At 28.4% G+C, this 14,750-nt stretch overlaps 1 protein-coding gene and 1 long non-coding RNA gene across 2 annotated transcripts; one reads left to right on the top strand and one right to left on the bottom strand.

Annotated features, from left to right (window-relative positions):
• The first annotated feature begins 1,268 nt into the window (after nt 1-1,268).
• On the top strand, nt 1,269-3,988 carry LOC112534729. Its single transcript, XR_003078994.2, has 3 exons — nt 1,269-1,696; nt 2,370-2,433; nt 3,541-3,988. It is a non-coding gene; the product is annotated as an uncharacterized LOC112534729 (long non-coding RNA).
• Nucleotides 3,989-6,861: 2,873 nt separating this feature from the next.
• LOC8258059 (probable inactive purple acid phosphatase 28) lies at nt 6,862-13,558 on the bottom strand. Its single transcript, XM_002518198.4, has 3 exons — nt 13,103-13,558; nt 10,580-11,007; nt 6,862-7,582 (listed from the first exon to the last, which is right to left on the bottom strand). The coding sequence occupies exons 1-3, from the start codon at nt 13,437-13,439 to the stop codon at nt 7,118-7,120; spliced, it is 1,230 nt and encodes a 409-aa protein (XP_002518244.1). The 5' UTR covers nt 13,440-13,558; the 3' UTR covers nt 6,862-7,117.
• Nucleotides 13,559-14,750: the final 1,192 nt, after the last annotated feature.

Genomic DNA, 14,750 nt, shown 5'->3' with positions numbered 1-14,750 from the left:
TGTTTCAAGTCTATTTAAATTGAACCAAGTTTACATGAAGTTTTGATTATTAATGATATTTCATTGTTCCATAAACCTTTGCTTGAATCCTTGTATTCTTGTTGAATACGTTTAACACTTATCAAAGATTTGATCTATCTTTGTGGCATATGCTAGGATTAGGGTTTAAAGAACTTAGTCTTCTTTAGGTTCTAATTCTTTTGATCAACTTTATAATCTAATTTAGAGTGATTCTAGGATTTGATTCAACTTATTAGTGGGTTTCTAGGTTAGTGTTATACGGGTTCATAACTATTAGAGTTCATATATTCTATTCATAAAGACTCTTAACATCTTGTGTCAGCTGATGTTACTTTTCTAGAAGATAGACCTTTCTTTCCATCTACTCCTCATTCAAGTCAGGGAGAGTAAGGGGATTTGTGATTTATATTGTTACATCTATTCCTGATAGACCTAAGCCACCTATAACAGGTGTACTCTCGGCGATCAACCCCTTTGAATCCATGTCTTGAACCAGCTCCTTCATCGTTAGATCCAGTTTTAAATAATCTTGTTCCTTCATCATCAGTATCAGTTTCTAACAATGATCTTCTATTGCTCTTCGTAAAGGTTAGCATACTTGCACTTATCCAGTGTCTCTATTTGTGTCTTATAATTATTTTTTGCCTTCTTTTTATTATTTTATTACATCTCTTGATTCTATATATATTTCTAAGAATGTTAAAAAAGCTCTTTCTCAACCAGGTTGGCATAAGGCTACGACTGAGAAAATGAATGTTTAAGAGGATAATAGTACTTGAACCTTGGTAAATTTATCTGTAGTTAAGAAGGCTATTAGATGTAAAACCCTGTAATTTTTAAATTTTAATTTTATTATTTTTTGGAGACATTTTGTTAAATAAATAATTTCAAAATTAATTAATTGAGTACTGAAATGTATTATTTGAGTTATTTTATTATTTATTTTTACAAATAAATATTTTTTTCTTAATTTAGGACATTTTAAAATTTGCTTTATATAATACTTATTTTTCAATGAAGCTTGGACTTAATTTACACTAAATATTGTTATTTATTTATTTTATAGGATTATTATTATTATCATTAGTATTATTATTATTATAAGTTTAAAGTTAGTGTTAAATTATAGAAGCAATAATTAAGTATATATATATATATATATATATATATATATATATATATATAATTATAAAAAGGAGGGAAATTGAGCAAGTAATTAGTATTGGGAATTTTTTTTTCTATCGTTAGGCCTTTTTGGGGGACTGAAGTGCATTTTTTCCTAAAAAATAAACCAAATCAGCAGCCCCTCTATTTTCTTCTTTTTCTTTCTACATGTCAACCTCCCCATCACTATTTATCCTCCATTTTCCACCATAGCCACCACCCTCCACCAACTAGCCACCCAAACACCTTTCCCTCCTCCTAACACCGGCGCCACCCTCCTCCCATTTTAGCTCACCGGAAAACCGAAGGATTTAAGAAGGAAAGACGTCATATTGCTGCCACCTTTAGAACAGCTACTTACTTGCCTTATTTTGCAAATCCGACATCAGAAATGTACTCCCCACCACCGGAGACGTCAAGAGCAACCTTTTCCTATATTTTTTCGTCGTTGAAAACTGTGTCCAAGTCTCGCCGGAGTCTAAGCTCTCCGGCTTCGATCCGGTGGCTTCCGGTGAGATTCTGATAGATATTTACATATTCAAGTTCCTCACGTCTCAAGCTTTGCCGTAGACACCTTTGGTTTCGAATTCTGATACTGTTAGCTGGACCGACTTTCGAATCCTAGTGTTTTTCGAACACCTAAAATTTTAAATTTTTGACTCGATAACAATTTATTTGGACTTGATAAATTATTTAAAAAATTTAGATTATCACCATTAATTATTAATTATAAATAATTATTTAATTTAATTTAATTAATTGTTAGATTAATTATAAATATTATGGATTAGTTAGTGGAATAAAAAAATTGTTTTGCTTTGCAATATTGTGGCTATGAATAATTAAATTAAAATTATGAGAAATTATTTGTGAGTTGGATTGTGAAATAAACATTAATGTTAAACTGTTATTTATTAGTTGTGAAATGTATTATGTTACGGAGTCTGAAAAATAATGCAGATATGGGTGGCCCAACTCCTGTTAAATATTTGATGAATATTAGAAGTCTTTTTAGCAAGTTCCGGATCCGTTATACGAGGGGTAAACGTCTGTATTTCAGGGGAGGTTTTGCTGAATTTTTTGTAAAATTTTCAAGTTAGGATTCTTATACAGTCAAATTCTAGAAGTTTAGGCCTAAGTTAATTATGAAATGTTTTTATTGATTGAATTATTATCGTGAATAGATAATCCAACGGTTTAGCCAGCTCTGACAAGGTGTAGGAGCAACTTGAGGGAGTGGTCAAAACTGTGAGTTAAGATCATATAGTCACTGCACATATGCCATGTCTAATTTAAATGCAACGTTATGTGATTAATAACTATTATGATTACTATTAGCATTATTATTATTAATTTTATTTTCATTATTATTGATATCATTATTACTATTATTTTTGTCTCATACTTATTATTATTGTTATTGCATATAATTTTTATGTCTACTATATTCGAGGCTATTAAATTTTAATGCTCAATATGTTATTGAATATATTATGTTTGCTTGTGATTTATGCCATTTTTAAATATTATTGATGCTAATGATTATAATTTCGGTATAAGGCGGCAGTAGAACATGACATATGATGGGTTACATCAGAACCTTGTGCATACTGGTATAAATCAGAGACAGATAGTACAAAAATATTTATGTGATATTCCATAGTCGAGCATAGCTCTTTAGTTTATGGAGATTTTGATTTGCCAGAGGAAAGGTCCCTAGTTGAGCATTGCTCTCTACGCGTCGACTGTATTGGTAAATAAGTGACCAGATTGAACTTAAGGACTTTAATCGAGTTTTATCTCTCAGCATCAGTTTTATTGGAATAGGCAGGCCGAAAGGCTTATAGAATTGGAGTTTAGGATTCTACTGAGGTACTTGCCCCACAAATGTTAAAATTGTATTTTTTAAATTATGACATGACACGCATTTTATTATTATATAATATTTTATACTATTTAAGTAAGTATGTTATTTGGATGGTTGTATTTATTTTTGGATTATATGATTTTAACTCACTCTCGAGACTGGTAGTCTCAATTTAATCTTTTAAGTCTCAACTAGGTCTTCCTTAGTTCTTTTTCTTGGTAGCTTGACTTCCTCCTTCTTCGGGCTTAATGTAATTGGACTTATTTGTATATCTGATTATTACAAATCTAGATTCTCTGCAGTAGTGATTTTAGAACTTTTTATTTTCTTTTAGCATATTAAACCAACTGGATAGGTGTTATTTATTTGTGTCGACGGATTGATTTAAATATATAGTATTTGTATGGTTGAATATTAGTAATGAAATATTATTTTAGTGGATAAAATTATATTCTAATTGAGTTATTAATTAGTTAAGCTTGCTACAGGTTTCGTTGGCCTTATATCCATTCCCTAACGTCAGTCACGAGTCCACAAATCAGGTTGTGACAAAGGGCGTTTGTCATTAAAGTCAACTTTGATGGATCCATTGCTAGATTGAAAGCTCGTCTTGTTGCTAAATGATACGCTTAGACTTATGGAGTAGATTATTATGATATATTTTCCCCTCTTGCTAAACTGACTTTTGTAAAATTGTTTATTTCTATGGCGGTTGCTTAATTGGCTTCTACATTAGTTAGACATAAAAAAATATTTTTCTTTATGGAGATCTTCAAGAGGAAGTATATATGGAGCAATCACCTGGCTTTATTGTTCTTGAGGAGTTTGAAAAGTTTGCTAGCTTCATAAGTCTCAGTACGCTTGGTTTGGAAAGTTTAGTCAAACAGAGAAATTTGGCATGAAAAAAATTAAGTCTAATCATTTGATTTTCTTTAAGCATTATGCTTCCAGTATCATTTTGTTAGTTGTAGAGTTGACAAATGGATGAGTATTGGTAGGTGTGGGTTGAATATGAAGGAGGTAGGTCTTAAATAACTCATTTATCCATACATGACACATTTAAGATTTATATGGGTTATCCAAACTTAAATAACCCATATAAACTCTTATCCACCCATTTACCAATCAGTGTTAATTTTTAATTATTTTTAATAAGAAATATTATTTTAAATATATTACTACTATTATTATTATTATTATTACTATAGATCTTAGTTTTTTTAGTATCATTAGTACTCAAATTTGGTGATTTATTTTAATTTCATCATTGTTATTATTATAAATAAATTTAGTTGACATAATTTTTTTTTTTCTTTTTTTCTCTCAATTTTGTGTCTATAATTTTATTAGCATCAATTTTCTTTCGGTGAAGTTATCTTTTTTTTTTTTATGTATTATCATTTTAATGCTTTATTTTTATACTATTGTATTAAATTTATCAGAAAGAAGCATACGAGACTCAAAAGAAATTTTTGGTGGAAATCTCTTATCTTTTTTATTTTTATATTTTTCAATTATTTTTATTGTGATTTAATTATGTGTCAAGATGTACACATTAATTTCTATGAATGACAAACACGATAAACTCTATTAAAAATTACTTCATACCACAAATCTCTTTTATTTTTATATTTTCTTTTCTCTATTTATTATTAAACTAAATTTTGATGAATTTAATTAAACTACTTAATTATTCATCTCCTCTATAAATTACAGTATGTTACTTTCTCTATTGTGAAATAAATTTCATTTAAAAGAATTCCTTTTATTTTCAATAAGTATTAAATTAAGCATTAATGAAGTATTAATTACGTCTTTTCTAATTTTATCTTTATTCATCGTAAGAGAAAATATTAATGGAGTAGAAAAAAAATCCACTGAAGTGAAAAAACATTCTATAAAAATTTTATATATTTTAATAAATTAATATTTTACTCATATAAAATTATTTTTTATTATAATAAGAAAATCTAATACTGTATATTCCTTAACCCTTATGTGTGAGCTTTAAGAGGACTTATTTAGGGACATAAATATTTTTAAACTGAAACTTTTTAAGTTTCATATTGAAAGTTAAACTTTACATATTTTATTTATTAAATATTTTTATATTTTACTTTCTATTGATCGAAATCGCTGATATTCGATTCCAATTGATTGGATTTTTTCGATTTTTTTTGCTTACCTTTAGTTATATGAGATAGGCTTTTTAAAAATAACTAGAAAATTGTAACAAATGAAAAAATCATTGATTTAAAAGATAATCAACAATTGACTAAGATTTTGAAAAGAGTAAAAGTAGAAAAATAGAGAAAAAGAAATGACAAACACCAATGAGTTTTGTCTAATTAATATTAAAATTAATTTCAAAATTCAAAACTCTAAAATTTCAAGTTTGAGTAATATTAGCACATTTAATTGCTAATGATATATAATTATTTTTAGAATAATGATGCATATAAATTTATAGCTGAACATACTTTTGAAAGCAAAATGAAAAAAACTAAGTTTTGAATTGAAGAATGAAGATCACTTATTAATCAATCAAACCCTCCCTAAATTCATTAATCAATCAAGAGAAATAAATTTATTGAAAAGAAAAAACAAATAATAAAAATTCAATAACAAAAATGAGTAAGCATGATGGTTCAAATATTTGTTGGTTCATTTACTATTTCTTTTGAAATATGTGTCACAATTGCTTCACAATTTAATGTTATAATTTGAAAGATACTTATTTACAATTTTAATTCAATAAATAAGTGAGATATAAAAAGCATCAAAGATAAACAATGGTTAAAGTATATTACTGTGGCAATTTTAGAGCTTTAAGATTTTAACTAAAAATATAAGCTAACTGAAAAATAAATATAATTACATTGATAATATAAGCTACAACTTTTAGAATTTAATTTTTGTTGGAGAGAATTTGGTTTTGTGTAAAACCAAAAAGTAAAATGTTGTCTCGCGTTCGAGTGCAGAATCATAATATAGAGCTATGACCGAGTTTATGTGTGAAATAATATAGATATATCAACTTTTGACTGAATTAGTTCTTAAAATTTCAATACCAGCCAAATTATGGTGTGATAACCAATATGTTCTTACATTACATCTAATCCTATATTTTATGGACAAATTAAGCGTATTGTGATTGACTATCATTTCACTCGTGAAAAAACTCAGCAAAAACTCAGCAAGATTTGATTTCCACATATTATATGAAAATATGAGAATTCAAAAATATCTTTACAAAAGCTCTTAATGGGATTCAGATTAATTTTCTTTGTAACAAATTAGGTATGATTAATATGCTCCAATTTCAGAAAGAATGTTATAGATATTGCATATAAAATAGGAATATATAGAGTAATTAGAAGATTAATTTAATTAGAAGTCCTAAGTTGATTCCTATCTAGATAAGATTAGGATTGTATTTGTATATATATATATATTTATATATATTGGTGCAAGTCTATTGATCAATAAAACGTTACTCAGATTACATATCTCAAAAACCAATACACATTTTCCAAAGGTAAATATAACCCTTCAAAACCAATTTCATATTTTCACAATCTACATAAACTTTTCAAGCATGCATTACCATTTCTTTCCCACTTATTAAACTACTAAAAGCTTCGGCCTCTTTCCAATTTTCATCCCTTTTAAATGCATGCCCCATTTTCATCTATTCTCAAAATTATTCATCATTTTCTTATCTTTTCAGAAATCTACGTTTATCTTTATCATATTCAACCATAAAAAGAAAAGAAAAATAACGGGGCCATGCATTTCTCAGACTCCAATAGATGTAAAACTATTTCATTGCAACTTTTTACTGATTTGAAATTCCCTTCAAATGGATTGCGTTGCAGAATCTTTTTAAAAGGAAAATGCACAAGAGTTCGTTTCAACACAGGCAGATCACAGATACATGCCTAGTTTTACAGAAGGCATGCAAATGGCAGTGTAATTATCACAATAAATAACATCATCACCACCACAGAGGATATACAAAAAAGATGACATCCAATATATCCGTCTCACTTACATGCAAACATGTCATCTTGACCGTTCCAGTTCCCACAAGACTTGTTCATCAATCTTGCTCAGCTTCTCATCATCCAGACGTTTCCAGGTCCTAATCCTCTTCACTCCCATCCATGAGTTATCACCCTTCCCAAGTTCTGCTACTATAACCCTTGCTCTCCTTGCCCAACCGGCCTTTCCATAGCCATGGTATCCAAAGCCTCCACCATAACAAAACCATATACCACTTAAATTTCCGCAAAAGTCATTCTTGTGATCATGGCCAAAAAACACAGCTTTCACATCTCCCATAGATACCAAGGTTTGTAGGACTCCAGAGTTCACTGATGAACAAGCCACAGCTTCCTGAAAAATTCCGACAATCTTTTGATAGTATAGCTGTGGAATTTCTGGAATTGGGATATGGAAAAAAGCCAGAGATGGAGGCGCAGCTGAGTGTGAAGCCTCTGCCAAGTGATTAAAATCCTGATTTTTGCCCTGTTAGTTTGTGACCTGCAACATGTTAATAGAATCTAAATCTGGGAGACTTCCCTTGTGGGATTTAGAAGAAAATTAAAAAGAAAGACTATGATTTGATAATCAAAAACACCAATACTAATTGTTTCAAAGCAAAGAATAACTTTGGTATTGCAACAACACATCACCGCCCTATGGGAGAGAGATTTTGATCTATAACATGATTGGTCATATTCAGGTACGCCAAGCCAATGAACACAAATGAATATTGTATGATTTCATCAAATAATTAATTTGCACTTTTATTTTACTATAAATAGCAAGCTAGTGATTGTGTAATAAAATCCTAATTGTTTAATTAAAGGGGTAATTGTAATTTTCCATTTGATATTTCTCTATATTACACTAGTCAGGACTTCACTTTTTAATATTATATTAAATACCCCTTGTTTGTAGTAATATACTAATTCCTCCATTTGTTAATTATTTGGATGGTTTTGTTGTTAAGTTAAAGTAAAAGGACAAAAATGTCCTCTAAATTGACCGAGATAACAATAAAGTGGTAAATCATTATTTCCTCTATAAGGTTTCCTATATTACTCTAGTTATTCCCTCAATTTATTTTGTTATACTAAATCTCTATGGTATGTCATAATATATTGATTTACCCTCTATTAGTTTCTCCATTAAGAAATTATTTTTTTACATATTTTAATAAATTATATTTTTTATACATAAGTTTCTAAATTTAATAATTACAAATAATATATTTCAATAAAATACTTAACTAATCATTGAAAATTTTAATTCCACTAAGAGATAGTAACTAATTACTTTTAGTAACTACTTTAAAAGTTTTTGATAACTTTAGTAATTGGTTTAAGAATTTAGATTTTAAATATATTGATATAATGATTACTAATTTGTATTATTTCAATTATTTTTAAAAATTTTAAAAATTAATTAAATTAAACACCCTTAATAAAATATAAGAGTTAAATATTGTTTACCTCCTAAGCTTTGGTCTAATACACGAGCCAGTCCCTGCATTTCTTTTTATTATATCAAAACCCCTTTAAGTTTTAATAAAACTAACTATTACCTCATTCCTTGTTAGTCGAAAGACTAAACTGGTAATTTAATATTATAATTTAATCCTTGAATTTATTATCAAGTATCAAACTCATTCAAAATTAATTTATTATCAAATTAGAGTAAAATCTTATTTTTAGAACTAGTTTTAATGTCTAATAAAAATAGTAAACTTAATATTCTTTTTCTTGCTCTAATTTTTTATTTTTAATACAATTAAATTCAAGCAAATTTAAATATTTAAAAATTACTTTATTTACAAAAACATTATAAATTACTATATAATTTAATTTTAGTTATTAATATAAAACAAATATTTCTAGTTAAAAAATATCATTCTATTGTTATTTTTATTATATATTATAGTTAAACTATACTATAAGTAAAAATTAAATTAAAGAATCATATCTTAATCTAATGAAATAATCTAGACAACAAATTGATAAGTCCACTATCAATAAAGAAGATCATGATAATCTTGTATGTTAAAAATCAAAATTTTTATCAACCATTCAAATGAGATTAATAGGAGTAAAATTTCATTCTTAATATAGTTTAGTTTTAATGTCCAATAAAAATAATAGCTTTTAACTATTTATTTTATTTAAAAATTTAATATTAAACTACATAGTAATTTAATAATATTAAAAAAAATAAGTATTTTTAATACGCTTAATTTTTTTAGGATTAAATTATGCTAAAAAATAAAAAATATAAACAAGTAAAACCATATTAAATTTATTATTTTAATTAGACACTAAAACTAACTTATGCTAAAAATAAAATCATACTTTAATTTGATAATAAAATTAATTTTGAAAGAGTTTAATACTTGATAGTAAATTTAAGGATCAAATTGTAATCCTAAATTAACAGTTTAGTCCTTCAACTAACACGAAAGAAAATAATAGTTAACTTTATTAAAACTCAAGAGAGTTTTGATGTAATAAAAAAATACAGGAACATACTCGTGTATTATACCAAATCTCATAGGGTAAATAGTATTTAACCCAAAATATAATTTATATATAATACATCATAAATCTAAAATATAAAACACAATTTGACTGAGATGTTTAACTATTTTATTTTATCTAAAATTTAAAATTAAATTATATAATAATTTAATAATATTGTTTAAAACATAAGTGTTTTTAATACATTTAAATCTTTCTAGGATTAAATTATGCTAAGAAATAAAAGATACAACTTACAAGCAAGTAAAGAATATTAAATTAATTATTTTAATTAGACATTAAAACTAATTATGCTAAAAATAAAGTTTTAATCTATTTTAATAATATAATTAATTTTGAACGAATTTGATATTTTATAATAAGTTTAAAAATCAAATTGTAATTTAAATTACTAGTTTGGTCCTTCAAATAACACGGAGGCGGGGAAAATTAGTTTTATTAAAACTCAAGGGGAGGTTTTAATATAATAAAATAAAACATAAGGATCACCTTGTGTATTACACAAATCTCGGAAAGTAAATAGTATTTAACCCTTCATTTTACCTCATCCATAAAATTAACACAAAATCTTATAGAAAAGAGAATTGGTATATTATTACAAACTATAAAGAGAATTTAGTATAATATTTAAAAGTGAAGTCTTGACTAGTGTAATATGGAAAACCTTAAGAGGCGAATCATAATTAACACTTAATTAAATTGAATTGTCAGGTTAATTAAGAATGATCAACTGACAGCCTTCTAGCTCACATAAGAGAAACTCTGATTCATTTTCCCAAGACTGCTGTTAAGATTCTCCAGAACATAGATTTCCTATTTACACATTAACTGACAATAATAGCAATTGAATATTAAATAGAAGAGATGCAGAAAGAAGGATTAATGCAAGCAGCAAGTTGAAGATAATAATCACAGTTTCAGTTCATCAGTATCTTTTAATCTGTTATACCTGATATCCTTTGGAAACACCACGAAGCCAACGAAGTTGAGATTCCCTAATCCATCCATAAGTTCGAATTCCTTGAACAACTTCCCTGCTTCCACTGTCGAGAAAGAAAAGATTGAGGACACTGTGGTTTGCCAAGGGAGAACCTGGAGGTCCATAAACTTTGAGATCATAATTCCCAAAGCCATCAATGTCTACCATCATGCTTCCTTTTCCAGAATCAGAGAGATCTCCAGCAGATGGATTGATTTGTGAGACTGAATAATCCATTAAAGATATGAAAGACATCAAATCTTCACGAGTCATCGTAGACTCATGGTCATGGTTTCCCAAGATTGCTGCCCATGGAAGTTCAGACTCCATGGCAGGACCAAATGCCCTAAGTAGAGACTCGGCAGCATCAGAAGTGCTAGTCCCAAAAATGTTATCTCCTGGTCACAGGAAATGAATGCAGATTAGTAATTTGGAAAGGAAAGGGTAAGAGAATGACTAGGAGGAAATCATGCAACATCAGACAAAGAAATATGTTCTAAGAAAGGAAAAAGAAAAGCCCTATGTTTCATTCCTCTAGTTCCCCATATTCAATGATCAATATGATTTATGAATATCCTGAACCAGAAGAGAATATATATAGAAGGAGTTAATCTGTAATGCACAAAATATTGCCATCCTAACCAAAGAGAAAAGGCATCATTTGATATATTATATTCCTCAGCCTTCATTATTCTGCCATCCTAGCCAACAAATTGCCATCATTTGTCATATGATATCCCTCAGCCCTCATATTACATTTATACAACTAAATCAAGCGCAAGAAAAGTGGATCAATCCTATCACTGAAATGATAGAAAATTAATCCAGGTAAACTTTCAAATCTTGGCAACCTATCACATGCATACATTCAAAGTGTATGGGTCCAGCTTGTGTCAGTCTAAAAAACAAAGTAAAAACAAATAAACTTGTAATCCATTACATAAATGAATTATCCTGCCTATAGCCCTTATATCCAAACAATGCCTTTAACTCAATCAATATCCAAACTGCAAGATCTAATAACGAAACTAAAAAAAAAAATTAACTTAGTCTGACAAATAGTCTTCTCTAAATGAATGATAGAAATTCATTTCATCCAATCCACAAACTACCCAAAGCACATAATTAATGGACACAAAGAACAAGAAGCTCGAGTAAAATCATGCGTAGAGACTCTTAAAGAGTTAGAGTCTAAATTTGAATAGAGCTTACTTTTTGTTATTTATTTTTTAAAGAGACCAATTATTGATGCTTATTGAAGTCGCTTCTTTGCTAACAAGTACCATAAGTTTCCTTTATTTTTAAACTTGAGAAGATTTTTTCTTTAAATTTCCAGCTCAGTTAGAATAGCTGGCTGAATGTCTTTAAGGTTTCCTTTTCAATTTTCTAAACCATGATTATAAGTACGACCCTTAATGAGGGTCCATTAGGTATCAGAAAATCCTTTTAACATTCTGTGGGAGATCGAGTCCATAAAGGATTCAAAATATCTTTAGGAGTCCAATATAACTAGGGTTTAGGTTGGGTATGCAGTATGGTAGGCGTACACTTAGGATTTGTTTAGTAGAAACCAAATAGAACTAACTAGATTGCATTATAATGCAGTATTCCATAGTAATAGATAAACTCCTAAAACCATATATTGGAATGAAATAAGAACAATCATAAAGATATTACTTCTGAGAATCACAAAGGTTTTTTGTAATGTCCTATAAGTTACAGGTTAGTTTCAATTGAAAATGATATGTTAACTTCTAAATGCTGTAGAATTTTACCCAAGCCCAAAAATTTTAAGCATGAGAATAAATCATCAAATTTATGTATCACTCAGATTGTTTTCTTCAGTACTCATGGTTATTTGCATTTCAAAATATTGAGTTCAATATACCAAATCACTGACAATCTATCTATTTCGAAGAAGAAAAAAATACTGAATACATAATCCAGATCCTGCAATCCAGATTACAAATTGCTAGAGATGCAGCACTATGTGAGAATATTGGGCTTTTCATTACTTTGGGTATGTAGCACCGTTCCTGCAGTCATACTTGTGTGGATTGCATGATGTCATGCAATCCTGGAAAGCAATGTAAATATATGTGTGATGGAAAAGAACTCAGAACATAAACCTTAGAAAGCAAATAATTTCTCCCTCTTTAATATTACCGCAGAATCAAAGTAGTGCAAATGATTTCAGTCCCATTTTTTCCTCCAAATCCATTAACTTATTCTTATAATTCTATGTTCAAAAACGTTATCATATTTCCCCAAAAGAGCCATGCCTCAAATACTTTGTCTAAAGCCAATAACAACTAAAACCAAAGTCTGAAGCATTGTAATTTTCCAGTTACAGCACCCACCAAAATAATAATTGCAACATCACCACCATTAGTTTACGATGAAATAGTTTCAATAACATTTTCAATCATCATGAACACATATATGACCCATCACATATAATATTAAAAATCATCAAAAAGAATATCAAGGGACCTGTGAAAGCAATGAAATCAGGCTGCTCAGACTGAATCATCCTTTGAAGAAAGCGAGTAGTGTTGACATCGGAGCAGAAATCGAACTCAGAAGGCAAAACATCTCTGCACCGAGTCAGACTCCCTGTCCCGTAATGCATATCAGCCACCTGAAGGATTTTGAAATTGCCATCGGCACGGAACCGTAGGGGGAGAATGGAGGATCTCTTAACGCGAGGTTTGTGGTGCCCTATTATCAGTTTCACTGCGATGTGGGTGTGGAAAGTGAAGATGATAATGAAGATTATGGCCAGATAGAGGAACGAAAGGAGTCCCCGTTTTGCCTTTGGAGAATCCATTTCCCGATTCTCATAAATTAACCCCTAATTAGAGGATCCAACACTAACTGCATCCCCATATACTTTTAGAATTTGTTTGATTTAGGATTTAATAATTTTAATTTTTTTATAATGTGTTTTCTCAAATCTGATCAAAAAATCTGTTTTTATAAAAAAAATGTTCAAAATTTTTAAGAAAATGTAAAAGAAAAATTAAGGCAACTTGGACGCCACCCTCTTAAAAATTTGATCTTATATATAAAGGTTTTTAGATTCAAAATATTATTATTTGTAAATAATAAAAAAATTAATTTAATTATCGGTACATATTTTTCTAAATTTAAATATCGAGAGAATTACAGAAAATTTGATAATAAAAATTATTTTCTTTCTCAATTCTCCAAGATTGAGAAATAGTGAATTTGAGAGAATATTGAAAATAATTGGACTTAAATTACTCACATAGAATCAATTTAGATTCTATTGACAAAAAAAATAAAATTTGAAAGGTAAAACAATAGTTTTCACAAATTCAGAAACTAAATTATCAAAACTTTCAAAACTTTTAGAGGCAATCAGCAATGTGCATAGCCTAATTGGCTCTCCACAGGTTGATTGGCTTAGCATAGAGTCAAATCGGTTCTGTGCATTATCAATTGGCTCTATACAGTGCTGATTAGTTGTTTTTTGAATTTAATATCGTTTTACATATATTTTCGACCTAAAACGCTAAAAGTTGGTAAGAATAACTTTTTAGAAGGTATTTATGATAATTAATGAGTTCTTTTAATATTTTTTATGATAATTGTTTGAAAATAAAAGATTAAATTTCTTTTTTATTTGATATTAATTTGATAAAGGGAAAAGATAATTACAGCCTATTTTTCTTAATAATTGAATAATTATTAGTATTTCTTAGGGTTTCCTAACCCTACTCCTATCAATGGAATAGTATGGCCTAGGCTTAGGGTTAGCAGAGCTTAGCATAGAAACACTGATTAAATTTTCTAGCTACATCAATATATATAGAAGCCTTTAGCAAGTCAGTAAGAAAAAACTGCCAAACTAGGAAACCCTTTAAGAACAACATAAATTTTTTCTAAAATCTCAAAAAAGCAAAACTGGATTCACATCCCCTCTTTGTTTTAATAGCTTCTTCATCTGCTGAGACTCATAGAATAACAACTGACAATGATAACACAAGGGTTTTCCCACATCCACATCATCAACATTTCTTCTCCAATTGCTTCTTATATATATATATATATAGAAACATATTAGGAATCTTTTAAATGTTTGTTCAACACAATTCACATTATTAGATTAGAATTC

The sequence above is a fragment of the Ricinus communis genome, chromosome 3 (genome assembly GCF_019578655.1).
Source record: "Ricinus communis isolate WT05 ecotype wild-type chromosome 3, ASM1957865v1, whole genome shotgun sequence".
In the NCBI taxonomy this organism is placed as follows: Eukaryota; Viridiplantae; Streptophyta; class Magnoliopsida; order Malpighiales; family Euphorbiaceae; genus Ricinus; species Ricinus communis.
This window is presented reverse-complemented; position numbering and strand designations above follow the sequence as displayed.